Below are 23,131 nucleotides of genomic sequence, written 5' to 3'. Positions count from 1 at the left end.
CTTCTGACCACCCCCATACTCGGCTTTTATCCTATCTGTCTGACTTCACTTCTCTGCCTGTATTCCTGTCTTTCTCTGAAGGAAATTATCTTGGGGCAACTTTCCCAGAGAGGGCAGGGTGACCATTTTAGGATGTCCTTCAGTCTTGGCAGTCCAGGTTCCAAAAGCACTTTCCCTCCCAAGGAATCAGCCACCTCTGTCCATTGCTGCAAGTCCCCAGCTCCCCAACCCATATCTACAGCCTGGCCCTGGCAGTTACTTTTCACTACCACCCCCTTACTCTCTTAGAGGGAGCCAGACTTGGCTGTTCCTACTACAGACAGAAACATGTCTGGGTTTGTGATGCAAACCATTCTCTCAGGAGTCTAGACCTCCCATTTTTAAGTGTGGGAGGTGGGGAGGGGGTTCTCTCCCAGGACCTAGGAAACCAAAGTGGAGATGGGGATCAGGATTACACCTCTAGGTCTTGTAGGAAGTAGAAGGGGAGAAAAGTAAGTCAAAAATCAAGGATGGAACACATGATTTTTTTTTTTTTAAATTTCAAAACTTTGAATATTTAAAAATTTCGATCTAAAAAGGAAGACATACACCTGGGCAGGGGCAGGCCCAAAGATGTCCCTGCCTGAGGACTAAGTGGCAAGGCAAGCCCACCTAACAGTGACCAGAGAGCCAAGGAAAGTTGAATGTATCATAAACCAGGCTAGGGAAGACTCACTTTCCTAGGGGCAAAATGAGGAAGGAGGGGGGTACAGCCTGGTAAGCTGCTTATCTCTTCTGCCTCATGGTCCAGATTCAATCTGACAATGTATATGGTTTCACCTAGTCAGATAGACCCTGGCAGGGAATACCAAGATTGACTAAGGCCTCATCCTTCCCCTCAAGGAGCTCACATGCAAGGTGGGAGGACCAACTAGGTGCAGATCAGATGCACAATTACTTAGCTCATCCCATGGTACGTGCTTGGTCAGCAGCATCAATGAATACCATGGAGGCCCCAAAAGGGTTGTGGGTGAATCCTTCCTCAGGCTACACAGCATTGTTAGTTAAGATCTGAGTTGGCCCTTGAAGGATGCCCATGATATGACCAGGAGATGGACTGAGCTGGTAGGGGACCATGGTTTGCTTAGGGCCAGCTGGGTCTGGCCAAGCTCATACTTCACACCTGGGTCAGAACTACCTCAAACACTTTATTATGGTCATTCTGACTAGCTAGGTCAGACAGACCTCGGGAAAGATGCATCTCTTGGTCTTGAGCCTAATAAGCCCCTATTATGAGGAAAGGGGTGATGATGATAGCCTGCTTCCACAGCTCTCTCTGTCCAGAAACTGTAGGTTGATGCTCCTCTCAGGGACCAAGACAGTCCGGGTCATAGGTTTGACTGGGGCAGCACCTGGCTCAGGCTGTACCTCAAAGTGGGTCAAGATCTGCAAAGAGAGGCCAAAGGCTATCACTATGAGAGGGGTCTGTAATGGTGGGCTTGACTGGTAAACAATTAGTGTTAGGATGGGCAATGTAGAGGTGGCATCTGTGGCCACTAGGAGACTTCCTGGTTAACAAGGGTAAGGGATTATGGTAGGGAGAAAGATAGTCCAAATATCCTTGCCCACCCTCCATGCCTATGATGGGAATGCCATGTTCAGAGGATTAGGTCTACCAGGTCTTATATATGTTTTCCTAAGCTTGTCAGAGAAGAAGATCTCACAGCTTTAGAGGGTTAGGGTCTCTCTAGTCTGGAGAAGCTGTAAGGTCTAGATCACTTACCTGGGCCAAAGCCATTTGCAGCTCAAGCTCTGCCAGGCGTCTCCCCATGCAGCTGCGCTTGCCAAACCCAAAGGGGAGAGATGAAAATGGGTGGGGGGATGGGCCCTCCCCCAGCCATCGTGCTGGACGAAAAGAATTTGGCTCTGGGAACTGGGCAGGGTCCCGTGAAGTGGCATAGTGACACAGAGTGACCAGCGTCTAGTGGGAAAAGAACACAAACTTAGTTTTGGCCCAATAATGCAGGGAGGGACATGGAATGACAAGAGGATATATCAACTGGGACAAAGCCAAGTCCTAGTTGGTAATGGGGAAGTTTGCAGGGGTCATTTTTGGAATGATTTCCCCATTATATCCATTACAGCTAGAGAGAGGCATTCACTCCAACAGGAGGGTTTGAAGAGTTTGTGGGGGGTTTGAGAGCAGGGCTGGGGCCCAAGATAGTGAGGGATGGGCTCAGCAAAAAGAGTCCATAGGCTCTACTCACATTTTTTGGAATAATGTAGTCACCCACACAAATGTCTTTGTCTGGGACACGGGAATTTCCAGGTACCACAGGGTACAGCCTGAGTGGCCGAGCACAAGAGGGAGACAGCAAGATGAGGCTGGGGATGGTAACATCCCTCCTCTCTTATCCTCCCCAACATCCAAACCCATTCTTGGCCTGGAGTACTATTTTTCTCTTCTGTCTCCCTGCCTCCGTCTGCTATCTGCTTCCCCAGCATTAATCCTAGGTCCTCCTCTCTTTCCCCCTCACCTCAGCACCTCCTTCACCACAGCCTTCAGCAGGGGCAGCTGGGATAGAGCAGTGGCTGGGGCGTGGGCACAGGAGCCTAGAGCAGCTGTAATCTCGGAGTAGAGTGCCTTCTGGACTTCAGGGTGCCGGGAAAGCTCATACAGAGCCCAGGAGAGTGTATTGGATACCTGAGGGGACAGATGAGAGGTCAGAGGTTTTGAGTGTGGGGACCCCAGTATAGGGAGCACAATATGGGGCAGTCTGGGTCCAAGTTGGTGCTAAGCCAAACCTGTCTAGAGGGCCACAGTGGGTCCCCTGCAACCAGAAAGTGGCCCCAGGGGCTGGAAAAGCTAAACTCTGGAAGTCAGCCTCTCTGCCTGGAGGGAGACTCTTACCGTGTCTACTCCGGCCAGTAGCAGCTCTGTTACATTCCCCAGGATGGACGGAGCAGGCAGCTTTTCCCGGAACAGGAAGTAGGTCAGGTGCGTCCCGGGGCCCGTGTCCTCCTCAGGCCTTCCCTGGCTCCTCATGGCCGCCTCGGCCTCTCGCCGCTCCACGTGCTTCTGGGCTGCGTGGGGAGATGGCACAGTGATGCCTCCCCACCCCTGGACAGCTCTACGTCTCCCCATCCCCACCTGCTTCTATGCCTTACTAAATGCAAACATCTGGTCCCAGTCCCGGCAGAGGCGGCCCCAGGGCCCCGGCACGAGGCGGTGCAGCCAGTCCGGCATCGCCATGGTCAGCAGCGTGGACACAAACACCGAGCCCACGGCGCGGATGAAGGCGTCTGTGTCCGGCCGCACTTCGGCCTCCAGGCAGCCCAGGCGCGAACCCAGCAGCACCGCGGCTATGCCTGGCCGGGAGGGGGCGCGGTCAGAGCATCGGGAAACCCGGGTCCCGTGTCCCTACCCTTGCCCCTGTCTCTGAGTTGGGACTCACCTTCTAGGCCGAACTTGTAAAACTCTCCCGCCACGTCCCGAACTAGCGCGGGCGGCCCGGCGTCCCGTCCCCGCTGGCGCCTCAGTCGCCGCACAAGATCACGGACTACGTTGTCCAGGGTCCCGGCATAGCCGGCAGCCGCTTGAGGACGAAGGAGGAGTGGGGCTAAGAGGCTGCGGAGCCTCTGCCATTCTTCGCCTTCCCTGCAGGGATGAGGAGAGAGGGCCCATCAGAGCGGGTGAGGGTGTGTGGAGGCGGCCGGACCGGGCTGGCTCCGGAGAAGGAGCGAGTTTGGCTGCGGTGGCCAGGAGAGCTAAGCGGTTGCGACTGCTCCTCGGGGTACAGAAATCTGCCTCTGCCTGCGCCTGCCTTCCATCTCCCCTCTTCCTTATTCATTTCCTGCCCCAGAGGGGCGTGGGTTCCCGGGTAACATGAGTCACAGTATCTTACGTTCGATCCAGGCCCTGGTACCCTAACCCCTTCCGCTGGTTCCCCGGGTTTCCAGCATTGTAGCTGCAAAGGGTAATGGGGTGCGCGGGGGGCGAGGGCAGGGTTCTACACGAGCCTGGGTGAAACAGACTGTGATGGCAACACTAAGATGTCAGAAGGTTGGGGGAAACTGCCGATCTCCGTCCACGTCCCTAGACAGATTGTTTCGGGAGCCGCCGCAGAAGAGGGCAGCTGTGGGGCGTCCGGACTTGGGGTGCAGAGGACTCACGCGGTGAGCAGTCCGCATGCTCGCTGGCGGCGACGGCGATGCTCCACCCAGGGTGAGAAGCTACAGCGCTCCGGCCGGGGCCCCTCCTGTCGCAGCAGCTGCTCGATGAGAGCAGGGGCGGCTACGAATACCGTGCGCACGGTTCCGAAGCTGGCCAACCACACTGGCCCGAATCGCTCCGAGTTCTGCACCTGGGAAAATATGCGTAGCAGAGAATGGAGACCCCGGTGGGGGTCTCCCAGCTTGGCTTGTGATAAAGAGAAGGGGGTAGACTGGGCTTTGGAAGCACCAACTTCTGCTCCTTCGCCAACACCCAGCTAATGCCTGACCCTAAAGCTGCAAACTCCTCTTTCTCCCACTTCCCGTCCCTAGAAAGTTTGAGTGATGAGCAAAACAGAGAAACTTTGTGCAAAGTGGATATTCAGGAATTTGCTTTGGTCACTTGGGCCAAGCAGAGGCTGAGAAATCCCTAGAAGTTCCCCACCTGGACTGTCCTTAGTCTGAGTCCCCTCTGTGAGAGTAGGGACAAGTGTAGTTTAAATAAATATATCTAAAGCCCGCGGAGGTAACTGCCGTGCTTCTACCTCCCGCACACTTATCCTATACCAGCAGGGCCTCCAGACATTCCCACTGCAAGAAGGTGCTTCCTTAGCATATGCTGCTAGGTGTAAGGACAGGCTCTGTGCTATTCCAGCCAATGCCCTTAGTCCTAACTTGCCTTTTCCATAATTCATGGTCATGCATTCTTACTGGCCCTCCCTCATACTTCTGCCCTAGTCTGCCCTTTCTAGAGTTGTCAAAGCTAATTTCTCCAGTTCTGTCCTGGGAAAGGACCCCTACCTGCAGCTCGTGTAGCCGTGACAGCCCCCCCTTGCAGAAAAGTTCAGCCAGGAATCCGGGTGTGGAGGGGCCTGGGATGTCAGCCAAGCTGCAGGGCGCTGAGTCGGCGCCTCTGGGGCCCAGTGAGGCTCCCAGCTCAGGAACACAGCGGACGCGATGGAACAGCCTGGAGGCGAGCTTCAGGGTCTGGGTCATGGTTTGGTTCAGGGAGCCCAAGCAAGACAGCACTTCTCCGGAGCATTTTGTCTGCTTCCCGCAGCCCCTATTTAACCCTTGGGCCAGGCAGTGGTGACGCCCTCTTTCCAAGATCCTTAGCCAATCCCCTCTCGTTAGTGGTCCATGCTGGGGATTAGCACCCAGGAAGGGTAGGCGGGGCTGGGGCTGCCTTGGGACCTTCTTGGGTCTCACTTTGCAGTGACTCTCATGGGAGGAGTAGCCTGCCTCAGTTTCTGCTCCTGGGCTGGTCCCCTAAACCAGCATCCTAAAGGACCCTTCCTAGGAATGGCTATTTAGTGAGACTTAGATGACCAAACCACAGGAGTCAGCCCCTGGTATTCCCATTTCCCCAGGGAACCAGGCCCCCTCAGTCCCATCATCAGGAATTCCCCATCTTCCACCTCCTACAGGAAGGGATGCAGGGAAGAGGCACAGCTGTAGATGTTCCCATATTCTTGGCTCATCTCAGCTGCCCCTTCTCTGTAAATAAGATTTTTCCTGCACCAACCAAACCATATCTCCCCCTCTCTATACAGGTTGGGCAGATGTTGGGGTGTTACTGGGTTAAATTGGCCCCAGGCCATCATCATTTTTCTCTGTGGGGGAGGTGGTCTCTTTGGTCAACATGCCCTGATCTTGAGGGAATTTGGGGCTTGAGGAGTAGAAAGGGAGGAAATTTTTGCAAATTAGAAACATTCAGAGATTCTCTCTGGGCAGCCTGTGGAAGGAGCAAGGGCTAAGTGAATGCTCAGAATCCCCGGCTGACTGAGTCCCCTCTCTGGCCAGCAATCCCCCTTCTACTTCTGGACTCAGAATCCTCCACAGTTTAGCTTGCTGTTCTTCATTCCCCCAAACCCCACCCCACCTCCACCCCCACCAGGCTCTTGTGTCAGTCAGTCCACGCTGAAGCTCTGTAATCAAAGGTCAAAATGAAGGAGAGGGTCTCCACCCTCACACCCTCCCAGGGGTACTCCAGAGACAGCAACAAGAAAGGGAGAGATTCCCCAGGTCAAGTCTTAGGCAGGGAGAGGATGGGAAGATGGGAGAAGGCACATGATACACACTGCAACCTTTCTGGAGAAATAGCAGCATGGGCATGTGCACACATATAGCCATTATGCCCTGGACTGCAAAGTAAACACAATGGACAGATGATTTGAGCTCAGCAGGTGGTTTAGATGGACAGTGGAGCAGTTGTTCCTCACTCCAGCTGAGGAGAGACTCCAGAAAGAGAAGGGAGTGCTTAGGGAGCGCAAGACCCCACACCCTTCCAAAGATCCCCTCTGGTCCAAAGTCCTTTGACTTCCCCAGTCAGCTTCTTTTGCCTCTGCTGGCAACGGAAGGGAAAGAAGGTGAGAGGAGTCAGTGGTAGCTGCGAACACTAGGGTTCTGCCCTGGGCAGTTCCCCAACTTCTTTGAGAGCTCTGTCTCTCAGCCCCAGAGTCTTTGCTGGGAAGGGGCAGAGGGCCTGCTTCTTTCCAGCCTGTGCAAGAAGGGGTCTGATTAAGGCAGGGTGAGCAGTCAGTGACCAAGTGGGGTGGGGTCGGTGGTCACTGCCTGGAGGATGGGATCCTGTATTCTTCGGAAGACGGCTGGGAAATTCTTTCCTCCATTTCGTAGAACTTTCTTTCCCTCTTCTGTTGAGGTGCCCAGATGTCCCACAATAGGGTCTTCACTCTGGGAGAAGGAAAGGTCCAGATAATCCTTGCCTACCTTATGCATTGCCCCCGGTTCTTAGACACCAATCCCATCCTTCTGGTACTGAGCTGGGTTCAAGGAAAACAGAACCACTCTGAAAGGGTCTGCATCTTTATGATTTCCCTTAGGCCCCCTACTTACCAGCTCCTCCAGAGGCACACGCTCAAACAGGGGGTGCCCTTCAAAATGGGTACACATCCAGTCGTGTAGCTCCAGCACATCGGTTATGGTGTATACCAGCCCCTGCATAGGCAAAGTTATCCCAGACAGGGGACTTCATGCAATTGAGCAGCAAGATGACCCACCTCCATTTAATTCTCAGTGAGGGCCCCTGAATAGGTCACTCACCCTAACCTCCCTCCCATTCCGGACTCACCCCAACTCTTAGCACGTAGGCATATTCTGCCAGCAGTGTAGGACTGATGATTCGCCACTTGTGCTTCGTCCGTTTGAAATGTGGGTCAGGGAAGAGGAAGAACATCTTCATCAGCTGTGAGACAGACATGCAAGACATGCACAGGCAGGTGGTAAGAGCCTGACTTACAGGTCCCTGCCTGCCTACCAGCCTAACCCACTGGGGCCCCTCCCCACCTGGCCCTTGTGGAAGAAGTTAGGAAGATGCTTCATGGCATTGCTACGGAGACAGGCGATGTTCTGGAAGCCACCTCCGGGAGCTGCACGTAGGGCCCGAATCCGGTCTTGTACGTAGTCTGAGACCTTCACCCGGATTTCCAGACCCAGAATCAGTGTGTCTGGAAACAGTGGTGACAGTTCCACTGGACACAGAAATAGGAATGGAATCATCAACACTGACTTGCAGGAAGTGTAGAGCAGTCAACACAGGAAAGGAAGCCTCAATCTGCAACTACCAAAGCCAGAAATAGCAAGGGACAAGGAAATGCCGATAAGAATGTTTTTATGATGAAGGACAGGGCTGGAGGAGATTCAGGTATTGTCACAAGGACTGGAAATGTGAGAGGTGGGGATACATGTATACTTGCAGTGCTTTAGAATTTTCAGTGTTTTCATACATTGTCTCATTTAAGTCTCACAATACTCTGTGATAAAAAAATGTGATAAGGAAACCGATGGTCAGAAATGCCCAGGTCATAGATCTAAGAAGGAGCAGAACTTGAACCAAGGTTTTCTGACTCCAAATACCATGCTCTTCCCCTCTGTCGTGCTGTTATCTGTATGGGAAGATCTAAAAATAGGGAAGTGGTCTGGCATGCATGGCTGGGGTAATATAGACAATATAAGACAATACAAGAGAGACCTGAAAACAAGAGAGTAGAGTAGGAGGAATGATTTCTGGTGGGGAAGGAGATTGGGGGAGGGGAGGTGGAGGAATCTGAGAAAGACAGTTCAGGATCACTGGCCACAGGGGCTAATCTCTGACGCTTGTGCTGACCAGCTCACTGACCCGGCACCTGGCAGGTGATATGGCTCACGCAGGGAATAGAGCCAGGGGAGGGGCCAGATGGACAACCCAGGTTCTAAGAGGCATTTGAGGCAGCCCCCTCCCTTCTCCAGAGCAAAGGCCACAGACCCAGAGTAGAGGGAAGGCAGAGGCTCCCCACACTGTCACAGCACCCCTGTCTGGTCCGAAGGGGAAAGGCCAACTATGGCCCCCACCAAACCTGCTGAGATGGCAGAAGCTAGACCGTTGCCTCTCCTCACCCCAAAGGAAGGGCCACAGTGTTACCTAACAGGCCACCATAGCCACAGCCTATGTCTGCAAACTCCACTTGGGCCTGAGCTCTTTTCTCTTTCTCATCCTTTGGGTCATCATGGCTCTGATTTTGAGTCAATGGAACGAAGAACTCTGGGTAGAGCTCAGACCAGTCCATCTCCTCTGGCTTCACAGGGCTATTGGGAGAGAAGACGTGAGATATGTGAGAAGGTCATACGTTGCATAAGTTATTATGCATGTGTGTGGTTGAGGGAGAGGGGTGAGTGGGAGAGGTAGGTGGGAGGAGGATTTCTCAAAAATCCTGTAACACTGGGCTCTGTGGCTTCTAGGGTACACACTGGAAACCACCCTTAACCCTCAGTGTGAATCATAAGACATTCATGAGGCCCATGACTGCTGACCTGCCCATCTCCATTTCTACGAATTGATGTGACTCTGGCCAGCCAACTCCCCTTTCTGGGACAGAATCGTGTTCCCATTTTCCCAGAGGCTGGCTGCCTAAGGCATTAGGACCTTACTTGGTTTACGTGCTCTGTGGGGATGGAGTAAGGTAAGGGCAGGATTGAATCTGTATATGTTTGGGTTTTCATTAAATGCAACAAACAGAACCGAAAAATGGAAAGGACACTGTGATCCTATCTGATTTCAGTAGCAATCAGTTCTTGCTTTTCCTGTACTTGGTACCGTTACACAGACTTTGGCCAGAACGCCACGCCTCCTTCCCAACCCGCTAACTCCGCCTTCTGTCAAATCTCCCGGACCCACTCCCAACACCGACGTCACCCAGCTGATCCCTCCAGGTTTTTCACAAATCCTCCTAATCTTCCAGCCACACTTCCTCTGCCGTCCCTTTCCGTCGGAACCGAGCTGCTGCGGGCTATTTAGAGAATTCCGCTCTCCTTTCCCTCTCCGTGCTCCCGCTCGCCTGTTTCATTCACTCACTAGCGCAGCGTATGGTCCGCCATAGGGTTGGAGTGAGCACGCTGCCGGTAGAAACGCTTCTGGGGCTGCTGGGCCTCCGCTCCGGCCGCATCCCCAGTCTCCGACCCCGCCATGATCCCGGATCCGAGGTCTTCCACCGAGCCCATGTGGAAGCCGCAGGCGCACTATGATGACGTAGTCAGGCACGTTGTAGCGAACCCGCCCCTTAAAGACCCAAGAGCTAATTCGGCAGCGCTGACTTGGGAGGAGAAGGCGGCAGGGGGTGAGTGCAGGACCGTGTCTTCGCCCCGCTAGTCTCTAACTTGATGGGCAAGGCCACACCCAGGCACTCAGGCACTCTTTTCCCCTTAGTCTGCTTCTGACTGGGTCTGGGTTACCATCCTGTTTGCAGGCACCTGTGCACCCCACAGGTGAGAGGGGTCTGCAGGTCTCGCCTCTTACCGTAGAATTAATCCTCGCTCCTCTGCCCTCTGCCCTGGGCCTCGGAGCAGTCTGCCTGGTCTGACCCCCGTGGTCCGGCCTGGGTCCCGACAGGTGTGTCCTGGGGACCAGGACGAGAGGGACAGCTCCTCATGCAACCTCTAGGAAGTCAAACTGGAGGGAGGAGGGCAAATTCCAGGAGGCGGGGCTCGGTGCCGCGGGGAAGCCCAGACGGCCCACGGTCCCCCAAGCCCCACCCCACTGCAGATCCGGGATCCGAGCGCGGGACGTGGCGCCCTGGCACTTTGTCGTCCGAATGGCAGACCCCGACCCAGATCCAGAATCCGAGCCCGAATCCGTGTTTCCGCGGGAGGACGGTCTCTTTGCAGACTCTTACTCGGAGAAGAGCCTATTCTGCTTCTGTGGTCATGTGCTGAGCATCACGCAGAACTTCGGGTCCCGCCTCGGAGTGGCAGCGCGCGTGTGGGACGCGGTGCGGAGTGGGCTGCTCCGGGTGAGGGTTGCGCGGGAAGTCCGGATCCCGGATCCCGCTCTACTCGGTGGGGCCCATCCCAGCTACAGTCTGTTTTTCTCTTTTCTCCCACAGGCTCTGAGCCTGTGCAACTATTTCGAGAGTCAAAATGTGGATTTCCGAGGCAAGAAGGTGATCGAACTGGGTGCGGGAACCGGCATCGTGGGGATCCTGGCGGCGCTGCAGGGTGCGTGAACTGGTTTTGCGGCGGGAGGAGTATGGGTGGGAGGTGTGGAGAAATGGTCACTTTGTGTATTCTTGGGGGGAGGGGAGTGGTTTGGGCCCAGCCTGCTCCCTCCTTTTTAACGAACACTTTGTCCTCTTCTGTGTGCCAGCCAGCGCTGACTGTGAGAGCACACAAGGTGGTTGATTTGGGGGTAGGAAATAAAAATCCTGCAGGCCTTAATAGAAAGAATAGTTTCTGCTTTTTTTGCTCTTTGAGAGTTCATGGAGAATGCTGTTAATTAAAATCCCATTTTCTTTGGATATGGTCTAATGTCAAAATGCATATATGGGGGTACCGTGTAGGGGGAGCCACCCATGTGTATCAAATTTATAAGTCCTTTATAACTTCATTATGAATATATATTTTTTTCATTTTTATTGAGATTGTTCAGATACCATACAATTATCCAAAGATCCAAAGTTTACAATCATTTGCCCCTGGGTTACCCTCATACAGCTGTGCATCCATCACACTTAATTTTTGTTCAATTTTTAGAAACTTTTATTACTCCAGACAAGAAATAAAGTGAAAGATGAAAAAAGAAAAAAAGAAAAGGAAACTCTAATCCTCCCTATCCCTAACCAACCCCCTCAATTGTTGACTCATAGTATTGATATAGTACATTTGTTACTGTTTATGAAAAAATGTTGAAATGCTACTAACTGCAGTATATAGTTTGTAATAGGTATATAATTCTTCCCTATATGCCCCTCTATTATTAACTTCTAATTATATTGTCATACATTTGTTCTGGTTCATGGAAGCGATTTCTAGTATTTGTACAGTTGATCATGGACATTGCCCACCATAGGATTCAGTTTTATACATTCCCATCTTTTGACCTCCAACTTTCCTTCTGGTAACATATATGACTCTAAGCTTCCCCTTTCTACCTCATTCACACACCATTCAGCACTGTTAGTTATTCTCACATCTTGCTACCAACACCCCTGTTCATTTCCAAACATTTAAGTTCATCCTAATTGAACATTCTGCTCATACTAAGCAACCACTCCCCATTCTTAAGCCTCGTCCTATATCTTGGTACCTTATAGTTCATGTCTATGAGTTTACATATTATAATTAGCTCCTATCAGTGAGACCCTGCAATAATTGTCCTTATGTGTCTGGCTTATTTCACTCAGTATATTGCCCTTGAGGTTTTGTCATCAACCCATTTTTTTTTTTTTTTTAATATGGTTTCGTTCACTCACCGTACATTCCATCCCAAGTAAATAATCGATGGTTCTCTGCATGGTCATACATTTATGTGTTCACCACCTTCACCACTATCTATATAAGGGCATCTACATTTCTTCCACAAGGCAGGAGGGAGAGTCAAAGAAGGTAGAGAGGCAAAAGAAAGAGGAAAAAAAAAATGACAGCTAGGAAGCAGCAAAAGGAAAAATAACCTTAAATCAAAGTAGAATAAAGAATCAGACAATACCACCAATGTCAAGTGTCTAACATGCCTCCCCTATTCCCCCTCTTATCTGCATTTACCTTGGTATATCACCTTTGTTACATTAAAGGAAGCATAATACAATGATTCTATTAGTTACAGTCTCTAGTTTATGCTGATTGCATCCCTCCCCCAATGCCTCTCCATTTTTAACACCTTGCAAGGTTGACATTTGCTTGTTCTCCCTCGTAAAAGAACATATTGGTTCATTTTATCACAATTGTTGAATACTCTAGATTTCACCAAGTTACACAGTCCTAGTCTTTATCTTTCCTCCTTTCTTGTGGTGTCTCACATGCTTCCCACCTTCCTCTCTCAACTGTATTCATAGTTACCTTTGTTCAGTGTACTTACATTGTTGTGCTACCATCTCCCAAAATTGTGTTCCAAACCACACACTCCTGTCTTCTATCACTCTGTAGTGCTCCCTTTAGTATTTCCTGTAGGGCAGGTGTCTTGTTCACAAAGTCTCTCATTGTCTGTTTGTCAGAAAATATTTTGAGCTCTCCCTCATATTTGAAGGACAGCTTTGTTGGATATAGGATTCTTGGTTGGCGGTTTTTCTCTTTCAGTATCTTAAATATATCGCACCACTTCCTTCTTGCCTCCATGGTTTCTGCTGAGAGATCCACACATAGTCTTATTAAGCTTCCTTTGTATGTAATGGATCGCTTTTCTCTTGCTGCTTTCAGGATTCTCTCTTTGTCTTTGACATTTGATAATCTGATTATTAAGTGTCTTGGCGTAGGCCTATTCATATCTCTTCTGTTTGGAGTATGCTGCGCTTCTTGGATCTGTAATTTTATGTCTTTCATAAGAGATGGGAAATTTTCATTAATTATTTCCTCTATTATTGCTTCTGCCCCCTTTCCCTTCTCTTCTCCTTCTGGGACACCAATGATACGTACATTATTGTACTTTGTTTCATCCTTGAGTTCCTGGAGACGTTGCTCATATTTTTTCATTCTTTTCTCCATCTGCTCCTTTGCGTGTAGGCTTTCAGGTGTTTTGTTCTCTAGTTCTTGAGTATTTTCTTCTGCCTCTTGAGATCTGCTGTTGTATGTTTCCACTGTGTCTTTCATCTCCTGTGTTGCGCCTTTCATTTCCATAGATTCTACTAGTTGTTTTTTTGAACTTTTGATTTCTGCCGTATATATGCCCAGTGATTCCTTTACAGCCTCTATCTCTTTTGCAATATCTTCTCTAAACTTTTTGAATTGATTTAGCATTAGTTGTTTAAATTCCTGTATCTCAGTTGAAGTGTACATTTGTTCCTTTGACTGGGCCATAACTTTGTTTTTCTTAGTGTAGGTTGTAATTTTCTGTTGTCTAGGCATGGTTTCCTTGGGTATCCAAATCAGGTTTTCCCAGACCAGAACAGTCATTATGAATATATTTTATATTCTTTAGGTTTTGATTGCTTGGGTGAAGCAAGCTTATGAGTTTCTGAGGGTTAGGATATGTTTTGGGGAAAGTGAGATTAGGAATCATGCATCACAGAGTTGGGGAAGGAAAGGGTAAGGAAAATGTTGCTTCAGTTTTGTCAAGAACCAACAAATACAAAGGAAACAGTTCCTTAACTTGTAAACTTATAGGCAGACAAAACCCCACACCCACCCACACCCAAACCCCTTCATTTAAAGCACAAAGTCATCTTCCTAGGAATGCACATTAATATATCCTTGTTCATAGGGGACAGAACAGAACTAGGTTACATTAAGGGAAGTCTTCCCAGAGGCAGGCATTCATTCATTGAATGAATAATTCAACCAATGTATATTCTGAGTCTGTTATGTGCCAAGAATCATACTACATATCGCAGATACAACAATGAGTAGGACAGATTCCCTCCCCCCAAGTTGGTTACCATTGAGCAGGGGAGACAGGGAAAGATGTCACAGTATAAGAACTATGGTAAGGGAGCAGTGGACGTGCTCTGGCCATGTATGCCTTGATTTCCTGGGAGTCCATCAAGGAAGAGAAGGAAGTGAACAGTGGAACACAGTAGGCTCAGAAAGAATGGAAGGATTGTTATCAGCAATTTTTCCAAGAAGGATGAGTAGATGAGATGCAGGCAGATACTGTAAAAAGGGGAGGAAAGACATATAATATGGAGGAAAGCATCTACTTTTACTGTCTTGCTCTCAGACCAACTTCCCCTTTGCTTCCTATTCAGTTGCCAAGCCAGATATCTGAGTGTCACTATGTCCCTTACACCCTCCTGCTCACATCCCAGCTAGTGTCTTCCCCAAGTGTCCATTGCTTTTCCCACCATCTCTACCTTAGTTCAGGCTACTGCCATCTCTTGCCTGGATTTCCTCAAGAAACTTCTAGCCTTCCCATGGGGAAGTCTGGCATGTCCAAACTAGATCTTGTGATCTTCTCCTACCAAACCTTTTCCCCTCAGGCTTCCCTATCTCAGTGAATTCAACCACCATCTGCCCAGTGGAAAACTTAGACATCACCTAGACATACCTCTTTGTCTTACTCTCATATCCATTATTCAAGTCCTGTTGATATTGTCTCCTAAATATCTCTTAAATCTTTTCATGTTTTTCCATCTTCACTGACAGCTCCCAGTCCATGGCACCACCACCACTTGCCTGGACTGCTACAATTAACCAAACTGGTCATCCTGCTTCTACTCCTTGCCCCTACCTAGACCTGTGCCCATTCCACCTAGCAGTCCAAGTGATCTTTTCAAAATACAACTATAATCACATATTCTCCTCCCTTGGTAAATCTTTCAGTGGCTCCTCACTGCATTCAGGATAAAACCAATGCCTTTGGCATGACTTCCAAGGTAGGCCTCCACCTCCTGTCCTTGTGTTCCAGCCGCATTGCCCTTCTGTCAATTCCTAAAGCCTACCATGATATCTCCTTCCTTGGGCGCCTTCACACAGAAGGCCCGTACTCTTTCTGAAACCCTTTTATCACCTGGTTAAGGCGTAGGTATCCTTTGTTGCTCAGCTAAAACATCCCTTCCAAGAGAGGCCCTCCTTTATGCTCCTATCCCCAGACTAGCTTAGGCCCATCTATTATATGCCCAACTGTGCTGACTGTTCTCATTTTAAATTTATCATTACTATCCTTAGTGCAGCTCAGCTAGCCTATTCTATTTCCTGTGTCCTCTTTTTCTTCTGCTCTTCTAAACATCTGTTTCTTACCTTCTTGCTCCTCAAACCTCCAAATGCTTTCTCCTCTATCTTCACCTGTAGCTCATGATTTTCTTATCTCTTCTGATTGCTTCTATTTTCTCAAAGAAAATATCCACGTTTCTTTTACAACATTTGCTCACCTAATTACACCTGTATCTGTATGTGCTGCCTTTTCTCCTGCTACTGTGGATGAACCTCTGTGCTTCCAGCTAAGCTCCAGCCATCTTCCACCTGTCACTAGATCCTTCACAAACCTACCCACCTACTCAAAGACATTGTTCCAGCAATTCTCCCCATCTCTCCTGCATTCAGTTTCTCCTCCTCTCTGAAGCATCCCCTATGTATATATACAATTTAAAATATGCATATAAATAGGCTGTAATTTCTCCTATCTCAGAAAAAAAAAACCTGATCCTGTATTTCCCTCGTTACCACCCCATTTCTCTTCTCTTCTTTTCAACAAACCTCCTCAAGAATACTCACGTCTCTGGTTACTCTCTTCCTATTCTTTCCTCAGTTCATTTCAGCTGGACTTTTGCCCCACCATGCCCTCTCACTCCAGTTGCTCCTAGTCAAGTGTCCTAGTTTGCTAATGCTGCAGAATGCAAAACACCAGAGATGGATAGGCTTTTATAAAACGGGGGTTTATTTCGCTACACAGTTACAGTCTTAAGGCCACAAAGCGTCCAAGGTAACACCTCAGCAATCGGGTACCTTCACCGGAGGATGGCCAATGGCATCTGGAAAACCTCTGTTAGCTAGGAAGGCAGCTGGCGTCTGCTCCAAAGCTCCCGCCTCAAAACGGCTTTCTCCCAGGATGTTATTCTCTAGCAAGCTTGCTCCTCTTCAAAACATCACTCCCAGCTGCACTAAGTGAGTTCCCGCTCTCTGAGTCAGCTCATTTATATAGCTCCACTGATCAAGGCCCACCCCGAATGGGCGGGGCCACGCCTCCATGGGAACATCTCATCAGAATCATCTCCCACAGCTGGGTGGGGCACACTCCAGGCAAATCCAACCAACACCAAAACATCTGTCCCACAAGACCACAAAGATAATGGCATTTGGGGGACACAATACATTCAAACTGGCACATCAAGGTTACCAGTGCCCTCCATGTTGTTAAATCCAGGGGTCAGTTATCAGCCACCTTACTTGACATTCCCTCCTCTTTGAGCACTTTCTTCTTGAAACACTTCCTTTGATTTCCAGGGCACCACACTTCTGCTTTCTATTATCTCATTAGCTACTCCTTTCTGTTCTCCTTTGTTGGTTGCTTTTCATCATCATCACTGATAACTTGAGTGATCCAGGACTCAGGGCAGTCCTTTGACCCACTTCCTTTTCCTGTCTACACTCACTCCCAAGCAATCTCATTGTCTTGTGACTCTATGTAGATGACTCTATGACTCACCCACTTCAATTTCCAGACTTATTTACATAACTGATTGCCTACTTGATAGCTTCATTTGGTTATCTGATGGACATCTCAAATGAACTCATGATCGTTCCATCCAAACCTACTCCTCCTGTAGCTTTTTCTCATCTAAATGAATGGTAATTCTGTCTTCTAGTTGGTCAGGCCAAATATCTTGGAGTCATCCTCAACTTCTCTCTCTGTTTCTAATATCTCATATCCATTCTGTGGGCAAATCTTGAGGGCTCTACCTTCGAAATATACTCAGGATCCCGCCACTTCTTAGCCATTTCTACTACCTTGGTTCAAACCACCATCATCTCTCACTTGGGTTATTGCAACAACCTCCTAACTACTCTCTTTGCATCAGCCCTTGTCTCTTTGCAATCTTTTCTCATCACAGCAGCCAGAATGATCCTCTTAAAGCATAAGTCACTCTATGCCAGTTTTCCACTTAAAATTCTCTAATAGCTTCACATTCTCACTCATACTAAAAGCCAAAATTATTACAATCTCCTTACAAGATTATGATCTGGTACCTACTATTCTCTTCTCACTTATACTGGTCCAGTCACTGGCCTTCCAGCTGTTTCTCAGACATGCCAGGCACACTCCTGCCTCAAGGTCTGTGCACTTGCTGGTTCCTCATTTGGTATGCCTTCACCTGAGAGAACCACATGGATTGCTCTATCACTTCCTTCAGGTCTTTGCTCAAACATCATCTTCTCAGTGAGATTTTCCCCAAGTACTCAACTTAAAATTGCATTCCCTGCCCCATCCCTCAAACACTTCTCATGTCTCTTTCTTGCTTCATTATGCTTCATCATAGCACTTATTACCATCTGGTATACAGTGTATGTTTTACTACATTAACTTGCTTGTTTGTTATTGTCCATTTCTTGTCCCTCCAAGAGGGGAGGGATTCTTGGTTGTTTAGTTTACTGCTGTATTCTTATTACTTGGCTTAACGTAGGCACATGATAAATACGAATGAATGCTTAGTACTTCCTACCTCTCTTTCTATGATCGTCATCACAATTATGATTAAATAGTTAATTTTGCAGTAACTAGTGTGTCTCCACCTTTAGAATGAAAATCAAGGAAGGCTGAGATTTTTGTCTTGCTCACTACTGTATCCCCAACACTTAGTAAGTGTTCAGTACATAGTTATTGGATGAATGATGCTTTCTGAAATGCTAATCTGGTCATCTTCACTCTGTGCTTCTACTTTTAAAACCTATTGCCTTCAGGATCACATCTGAGTCTCCTTACGGTGTCATAATCACTTTCCTCTGTAGTCTTGTGTCTTGGCCCTTCTCTCCCTGTCTTCTGCATTCTCTAAGTTCCAGCCTTCCTTCAACCCACCAGGCTTTTTTTTTTACCACCAAGTCCTTGTGTTCACTGTTCTCTACTTGGAAAACTCCACCTGACCAACTCCTACTTGTCTGTCAGTGCTCAACTTAGGCCATGTCTTCTGGGAAGTTTTCCAGACCCCTGAAGGCTGGGTTTGTGTCACTGGGGGGTGGGAACACAGGCCATCTCCAGCCTAGTCCTCCCCAGGCTTCTCTTGATGTCTTATTGGTGTGTGTTGGACAGAGTGGTCGAAGATGAGTTCTGAAAGAATGTTGGTGTCATAGAATGTGGTGTAATGGAGAATGGCAGTGGTGTAATGGAGGTTAGGGCAACTAAAAGCCAGAGTTTGGACTGTGAGCTGCCCATGAAGGACCTGAGAGTCCTTGGTTGATCCCTCTGACTTGCATTTCTCCTCCTTCCTCTCTCCCAGGAGGGGATGTTACCATCACTGACCTGCCCCTGGCCCTAGAACAGATCCAAGGCAACGTCCAGGCCAATATGCCAGCTGGAGACCGGGCTCAGGTCCGGGCCTTGTCCTGGGGGATTGACCAGCATGTCTTCCCTAGAGACTATGACCTGGTGCTGGGGGCTGATATTGTATACCTGGAGCCCACCTTCCCACTGCTGCTGGGAACCCTTCAACACCTGTGTGGGCCCCATGGCACCATTTATCTGGCCTCCAAGATGAGAGAGGAGCACGGGACAGAGAGCTTCTTTCAGCACCTTCTACCCCAGCATTTCCAACTGGAGTTGGCCCAGCGGGATGAGGATGAGAATGTGAACATCTATAGGGCCAGGCACAGAGAACCAAGACCTGCTTGATGTCATTCCATCTGCTTCTTTGAACCCCTTGTCTTAATGAAGGAACTGCCATGTCTCCAAAGCCATAAATGCGAAGACCAAACAGGATGGATTTCTCTGCTCTTTCTTTTTTTCATCTTTGTTCCTTCAGCTATTCTTGGGTAGATGCAAGGAGGTGTCTGTTGCTATAAGTACTGGAATTCCAGCAGCACTTAGTCTTAGAGCACAAAAGAAGTTCCCAGTTCCTATTCTCAGAGAAGGAGAGTGACTGGTTGTCCAGGATTTTTAGGGCTAAAGGTAAATGGGATGTGAGAGCAGTGGCTGCAGAGAGACTGTCCCTGGTGACCTCTAGTCTTGCTGTTGTCTGTTAATACCGAATGGATTTTTTTTTTTTTTTGCCAGATCCTATGGAATTTTTTAAAGAGAAAGAAATAGGCATTAAAGATCTCTTACACATGCAAAGAATTCAGGTTTCTGCATGGGGGGCTGGGAAGGAATATGCCTTAGACCATCCATTTCTTGCTTCTAAAGATGGAGTCTGGTGGGAAGAGGGACCATGGATCTAACTGTGTCAAGCCTTTGCAGCCCTGGAGCTGCAGGTAGGTAGTAGAACTGTCCTTGGGACTGTAGCTTTTTCATCCTTTTCAGAGTTGGCACTCTGATTACAGAACATCATGCCATGTAGAGGAACATTGGATTGAGTACTAGATTCTTATTATTTTTGAATTTTCTTTAGGTTTCCAAGTCCCATCATTCCTTCCTTTCTTATGTTTTTTGCCTTCACCTCTTTTCTGTTCCCACTGTGGGCCCTTGGTTGGTGCTTTCTTTATTACTGCTTGGGTCACATAGTCACTTCCTCTGGACTCCTTACTTCCCATTCTTCCCCCTTCAAGCCAGTCTGCCAACTGTTGTGATCTTCCAAAATTAACTCTGATTAGCTCCCACTGCCTACAGAAGCAAGAACAAGATCCTCTGCTTGGTACTCAGTCTGTCCCCTGTGACACCCAGTTGCCCTTTTACTTCATTTCCTACTCTTCTCGTACATGTATTGGAACCTGGGGCCACGTTTCAAAAGGTCTCCACTTTGTTCCCTAAATGCACCCATAGATTTGCTAACTTCTTCCTTCATTCTTTATGATGATCCCCTGCCTGGAAGGGCTATCTATTTCTATCTGTCAAAATTCTTCATTACTCTTGAAAGGTCCTCTCACATCTCACATGTCATCTCTTTCCTGAAAAAAAAAAAGAAAAAAAGAAGCTATTCCTGAGCCTCCTGTTTGGATGTGATTTCTTTCTTCCTTGAAACCCCATAACTGTTTGTTCATTTTATGTGATTTACTTGTTTTTGTGGTCATTTGTCTGCTCCTTATCTTCTCACCACTAGATTACCTTTGAGGGTAGGGCTGTGATTACTGATTTATAATACTCCGAAGGGTAGCGGAGTTGCTGGAATGCAGTAGTTGTTCAACAAATATTTTACTTATTCAACAATTATTTACTTGGTATTTGTTGAAGGACTTCCACCCTGCCTCCTTAGATGACCTTGGGCAAATTTCCAAACTTGCCTTCCAAAATCTACCTGATGTGGGTCATAATTCATAAAATGGATAATGAATAATGAAAGCGCAATGGAAATAAAGAAATCTAAAGCGTTATCCAGATTGTCTTGTATTGTTATTTTATGACTTTACCTCATGACTTCCACTATTTTACCTGTGGAGGTGTAATTCCTGTGTGAAACATTTCAGACTAATTTGGGAAGGCGACTGTGTCCTCCGGCCAGCAGGTGGCGTCATCTTGGTTTGGCGCGTTTGGGTTGGCAAGGTTTGGCCCTGTCGCCACGCCGTAGGTTTGTCGTCTCAAAGGTGCGCCGGCAGGCAGGAGTGTGCGGTGGCGAGGAGATGTTGCTGTTGCGGCCGTTGCGCCTCTTCATCTCGCGCACTGGTATCCGCCCGGTGAGGGGTCCTGGCCCTGGCACCGAATCTCGAGTCAAACCTGCCTTCCCTGCAGCTCTCCTGAGCTCCCGCAGCGCACTCTTCCCTTCCCTCGACCCCCTAACCCGCCCTTCCCGGGTCGGCCTTGCTTCTTAGCTGTCCAGCTCCAGTGCGCTGCCCTTCTCTCACCTCCCAAGCTCCACCTTCTCCTAAGGTCACCTTCCTGCCGATGTGCTTTCCACCCCCCAGAGCTTCTCCCTGGTTCCTGATTCTCATCTCTTTCTCTTTATCCCTTTCAGGCGGGGCCCCTCCTGCTTCAGCCGCCCCAGCCATGGCACACATTTCACGCTGGGACCTGGCTGTTTGTCTCGGCCTCCAGCAAGGAGCTTCTTATGAAGCTACGGCGGAAAACGGGCTACTCCTTTGTGAACTGCAAGAAAGCTCTGGAGACTTGTGGCGAGGATCTCAAACAGGTGTGTGTGCGGCGGGAGTGGGGTGGGGGGAGGAGGGTGGGTGGGTAAGGGAGAAGGTGGTGAAGGGCGGGTAGGGCAGGGAGCTAGGGCCCGACTCGAGGCTCTAGGGGAGGTCGCGGTAGGTAGTGCAGAAGTCAAGCCTGCCTCAGAACCCCGGATGGGATTCTGGCCTAACTGGCTGGACCTCAGCGGTCGACTGCCTGATTTGGAAGCAGTTGTTTCAGGATCCCAGGGTTAACAAACCCCATTCCATGCAACAAACCCTGTTCCACAGTCTCCTGCTTGGAGTGGGAAGGGCTTGTGTGAGCTTTGGAGTTAACACCAACCAGGACTGAAATGGCCCTCAAACTTATCCCTACCTAATCTTTCAGAGTTTCAACACTTTTGTCTGTGTGATGAAGATACTACTGTCTGTTCCCTAGGGTTGTTATGAAGATGTTTACCCAAACAAAGCACCAGGTACAATGCCTGGCATTTGGCATTTAGTAGTAGATTGCCAATAATTAATAGCTTACTTTAGTTCCTTTTCTAGCATTTAGGGGAAGCAGAAAGAATCAAGGAAGGAACCTGAATATAATTTAGAGGTCCATACACTTCTAAATTCTGTGACTTTGTCAACTGCCCTTTTTCTTTACAATTTGTAGGCAGAGAGCTGGCTCCACAAGCAGGCACAGAAGGAGGGCTGGAGCAAAGTTGCCAAACTCCATGGGAGAAAGACTAAAGAAGGCCTCATTGGTCTGCTGCAGGAAGGGAACACGACTGTGTTAGTAGAGGTGAGTTCCAGATACTAGGTACAGTTGTCTTTTGGGTATAATGCTTTGGGGTAGACCCTTTGTATTGTGAAAGAGGAGGTCTATTTTAGAACATTGAAGAGTATTTGGAATTAAACCCAACAGACCTCAGTTGTTAGCTATGGATTCCTTTAAGTATAGAAATGCACAGGTCTGTTGATGAGAAAAGGCCTAGCAGTTCAAATATTACTCTTTAATATGAGTATAGTACAGCATCACACCTGGTCACTGATTGTTTCTTGGAACAATTAGGCTTTAAAGCTAGAAATTACATTAATTCATTGATAGATAGAGTAGCTGTTCTATTATAGGCTAACACAATTGGTGAAGAATTAGAGGTAGATTAGGTTAGAGTGAGACAAGGGGGTAAACAAGCTAACAGCAGTGAGGTGATTATGGTGAGCGGCCTCAAGCAAGTGGTGAACTTGAAGCAAGTCCTTTGTCAGTAGTATGGTTCCATCTTATGAATGGCATAGGAGGAATCTCTTCATTCAGTGTCATTTATTTCTGTTTTGTTGAGTCTGCAGCTTAACCATCAATAGCTAGGTTTGCTCTACAGCATTAAGGCACCTTTGGAAACTATCAGTAAACTGCTTATACAGCAACACCAATTTGTTCCCACAGGTAAACTGTGAAACAGATTTTGTTTCCAGAAACTTAAAATTTCAACAGTTGGTCCATCAAGTAGCCCTTGGAACCATGTTGCATTGTCAGAGCCTAAAGGATGAACTCTCCACGTATAGTAAAGTGAGTTTGGGGATTGTTTCCAACAAGCCAATTTGTTCCCCCTTTAGGATCTTTGCACTTGTTCCTCCTAATTTTTTTCAGATATTCTCATATCTCACTCCTTTCCTTACTTCATGCCTCTGCTTTTATGTTACCTCCTCAGTAAGGAGTACTCTCTCTCCTGTCACTCTATCCCCTTTTCTGCTTAAAGTTTTTATTATAGCGCTTATATATTACGTGTTTATTTATTTGTATATTGACTGTTTTCACCAGTGGAATGTAATTTTCATGAGGGCA

General features: G+C 48.3%; 4 protein-coding genes across 9 annotated transcripts in view; 2 read left to right on the top strand and 2 right to left on the bottom strand.

The window, feature by feature from the left end:
- Window positions 1–381: 381 nt before the first annotated feature.
- LOC119542148 (25-hydroxyvitamin D-1 alpha hydroxylase, mitochondrial) lies at window positions 382–5,867 on the bottom strand. 2 transcript variants are annotated; one of them, XM_037846695.1, is made up of 9 exons: window positions 4,993–5,865; window positions 4,153–4,343; window positions 3,435–3,637; window positions 3,148–3,348; window positions 2,891–3,063; window positions 2,517–2,683; window positions 2,247–2,325; window positions 1,763–1,960; window positions 382–1,425 (listed from the first exon to the last, which is right to left on the bottom strand). In XM_037846695.1, the coding sequence occupies exons 1-9, from the start codon at window positions 5,185–5,187 to the stop codon at window positions 1,270–1,272; spliced, it is 1,563 nt and encodes a 520-aa protein (XP_037702623.1). In that variant the 5' UTR covers window positions 5,188–5,865; the 3' UTR covers window positions 382–1,269. The 2 variants fall into 2 exon arrangements, with proteins under 2 accessions (XP_037702623.1, XP_037702624.1); XM_037846696.1 differs by lacking the exon at window positions 2,247–2,325 and having other exon boundaries at window positions 1,298–1,425; window positions 4,993–5,867.
- Window positions 5,868–6,363: 496 nt separating this feature from the next.
- On the bottom strand, window positions 6,364–10,580 carry METTL1 (methyltransferase like 1). 2 transcript variants are annotated; one of them, XM_037847155.1, is made up of 6 exons: window positions 9,983–10,580; window positions 8,612–8,775; window positions 7,498–7,682; window positions 7,283–7,396; window positions 7,048–7,149; window positions 6,364–6,885 (listed from the first exon to the last, which is right to left on the bottom strand). In XM_037847155.1, exons 2-6 carry the CDS (start codon window positions 8,754–8,756, stop codon window positions 6,730–6,732), a joined length of 702 nt encoding a protein of 233 aa, XP_037703083.1. In that variant the 5' UTR covers window positions 8,757–8,775; window positions 9,983–10,580; the 3' UTR covers window positions 6,364–6,729. The 2 variants fall into 2 exon arrangements, with proteins under 2 accessions (XP_037703083.1, XP_037703082.1); XM_037847154.1 differs by lacking the exon at window positions 9,983–10,580 and adding an exon at window positions 9,542–9,961.
- On the top strand, window positions 9,932–20,530 carry EEF1AKMT3 (EEF1A lysine methyltransferase 3). Of its 3 annotated transcripts, none has more exons than XM_037847157.1 (3): window positions 9,932–10,475; window positions 10,569–10,680; window positions 18,540–20,530. In XM_037847157.1, the coding sequence occupies exons 1-3, from the start codon at window positions 10,278–10,280 to the stop codon at window positions 18,929–18,931; spliced, it is 702 nt and encodes a 233-aa protein (XP_037703085.1). In that variant the 5' UTR covers window positions 9,932–10,277; the 3' UTR covers window positions 18,932–20,530. The 3 variants fall into 3 exon arrangements, with proteins under 3 accessions (XP_037703085.1, XP_037703084.1, XP_037703086.1); XM_037847158.1 differs by having other exon boundaries at window positions 9,934–10,454; XM_037847156.1 differs by having other exon boundaries at window positions 9,932–10,680.
- A 200-nt stretch (window positions 20,531–20,730) lies between these two features.
- TSFM (Ts translation elongation factor, mitochondrial) overlaps window positions 20,731–23,131 on the top strand; it is an 8,476-nt gene continuing 6,075 nt past the window's right edge. For both annotated transcript variants that reach the window (XM_037847152.1, XM_037847153.1), the window contains exons 1-4: window positions 20,731–20,865; window positions 21,144–21,317; window positions 21,962–22,090; window positions 22,733–22,855. In XM_037847152.1, coding sequence (XP_037703080.1) covers window positions 20,812–20,865; window positions 21,144–21,317; window positions 21,962–22,090; window positions 22,733–22,855 — 480 coding nt within the window. In that variant the 5' untranslated portion in view covers window positions 20,731–20,811. The remainder of the gene's footprint in view (window positions 20,866–21,143; window positions 21,318–21,961; window positions 22,091–22,732; window positions 22,856–23,131) is intronic.

The sequence above is a fragment of the Choloepus didactylus genome, chromosome 8, assembly GCF_015220235.1.
Source record: "Choloepus didactylus isolate mChoDid1 chromosome 8, mChoDid1.pri, whole genome shotgun sequence".
NCBI classification, from domain to species: Eukaryota; Metazoa; Chordata; class Mammalia; order Pilosa; family Megalonychidae; genus Choloepus; species Choloepus didactylus.
This window is presented reverse-complemented; position numbering and strand designations above follow the sequence as displayed.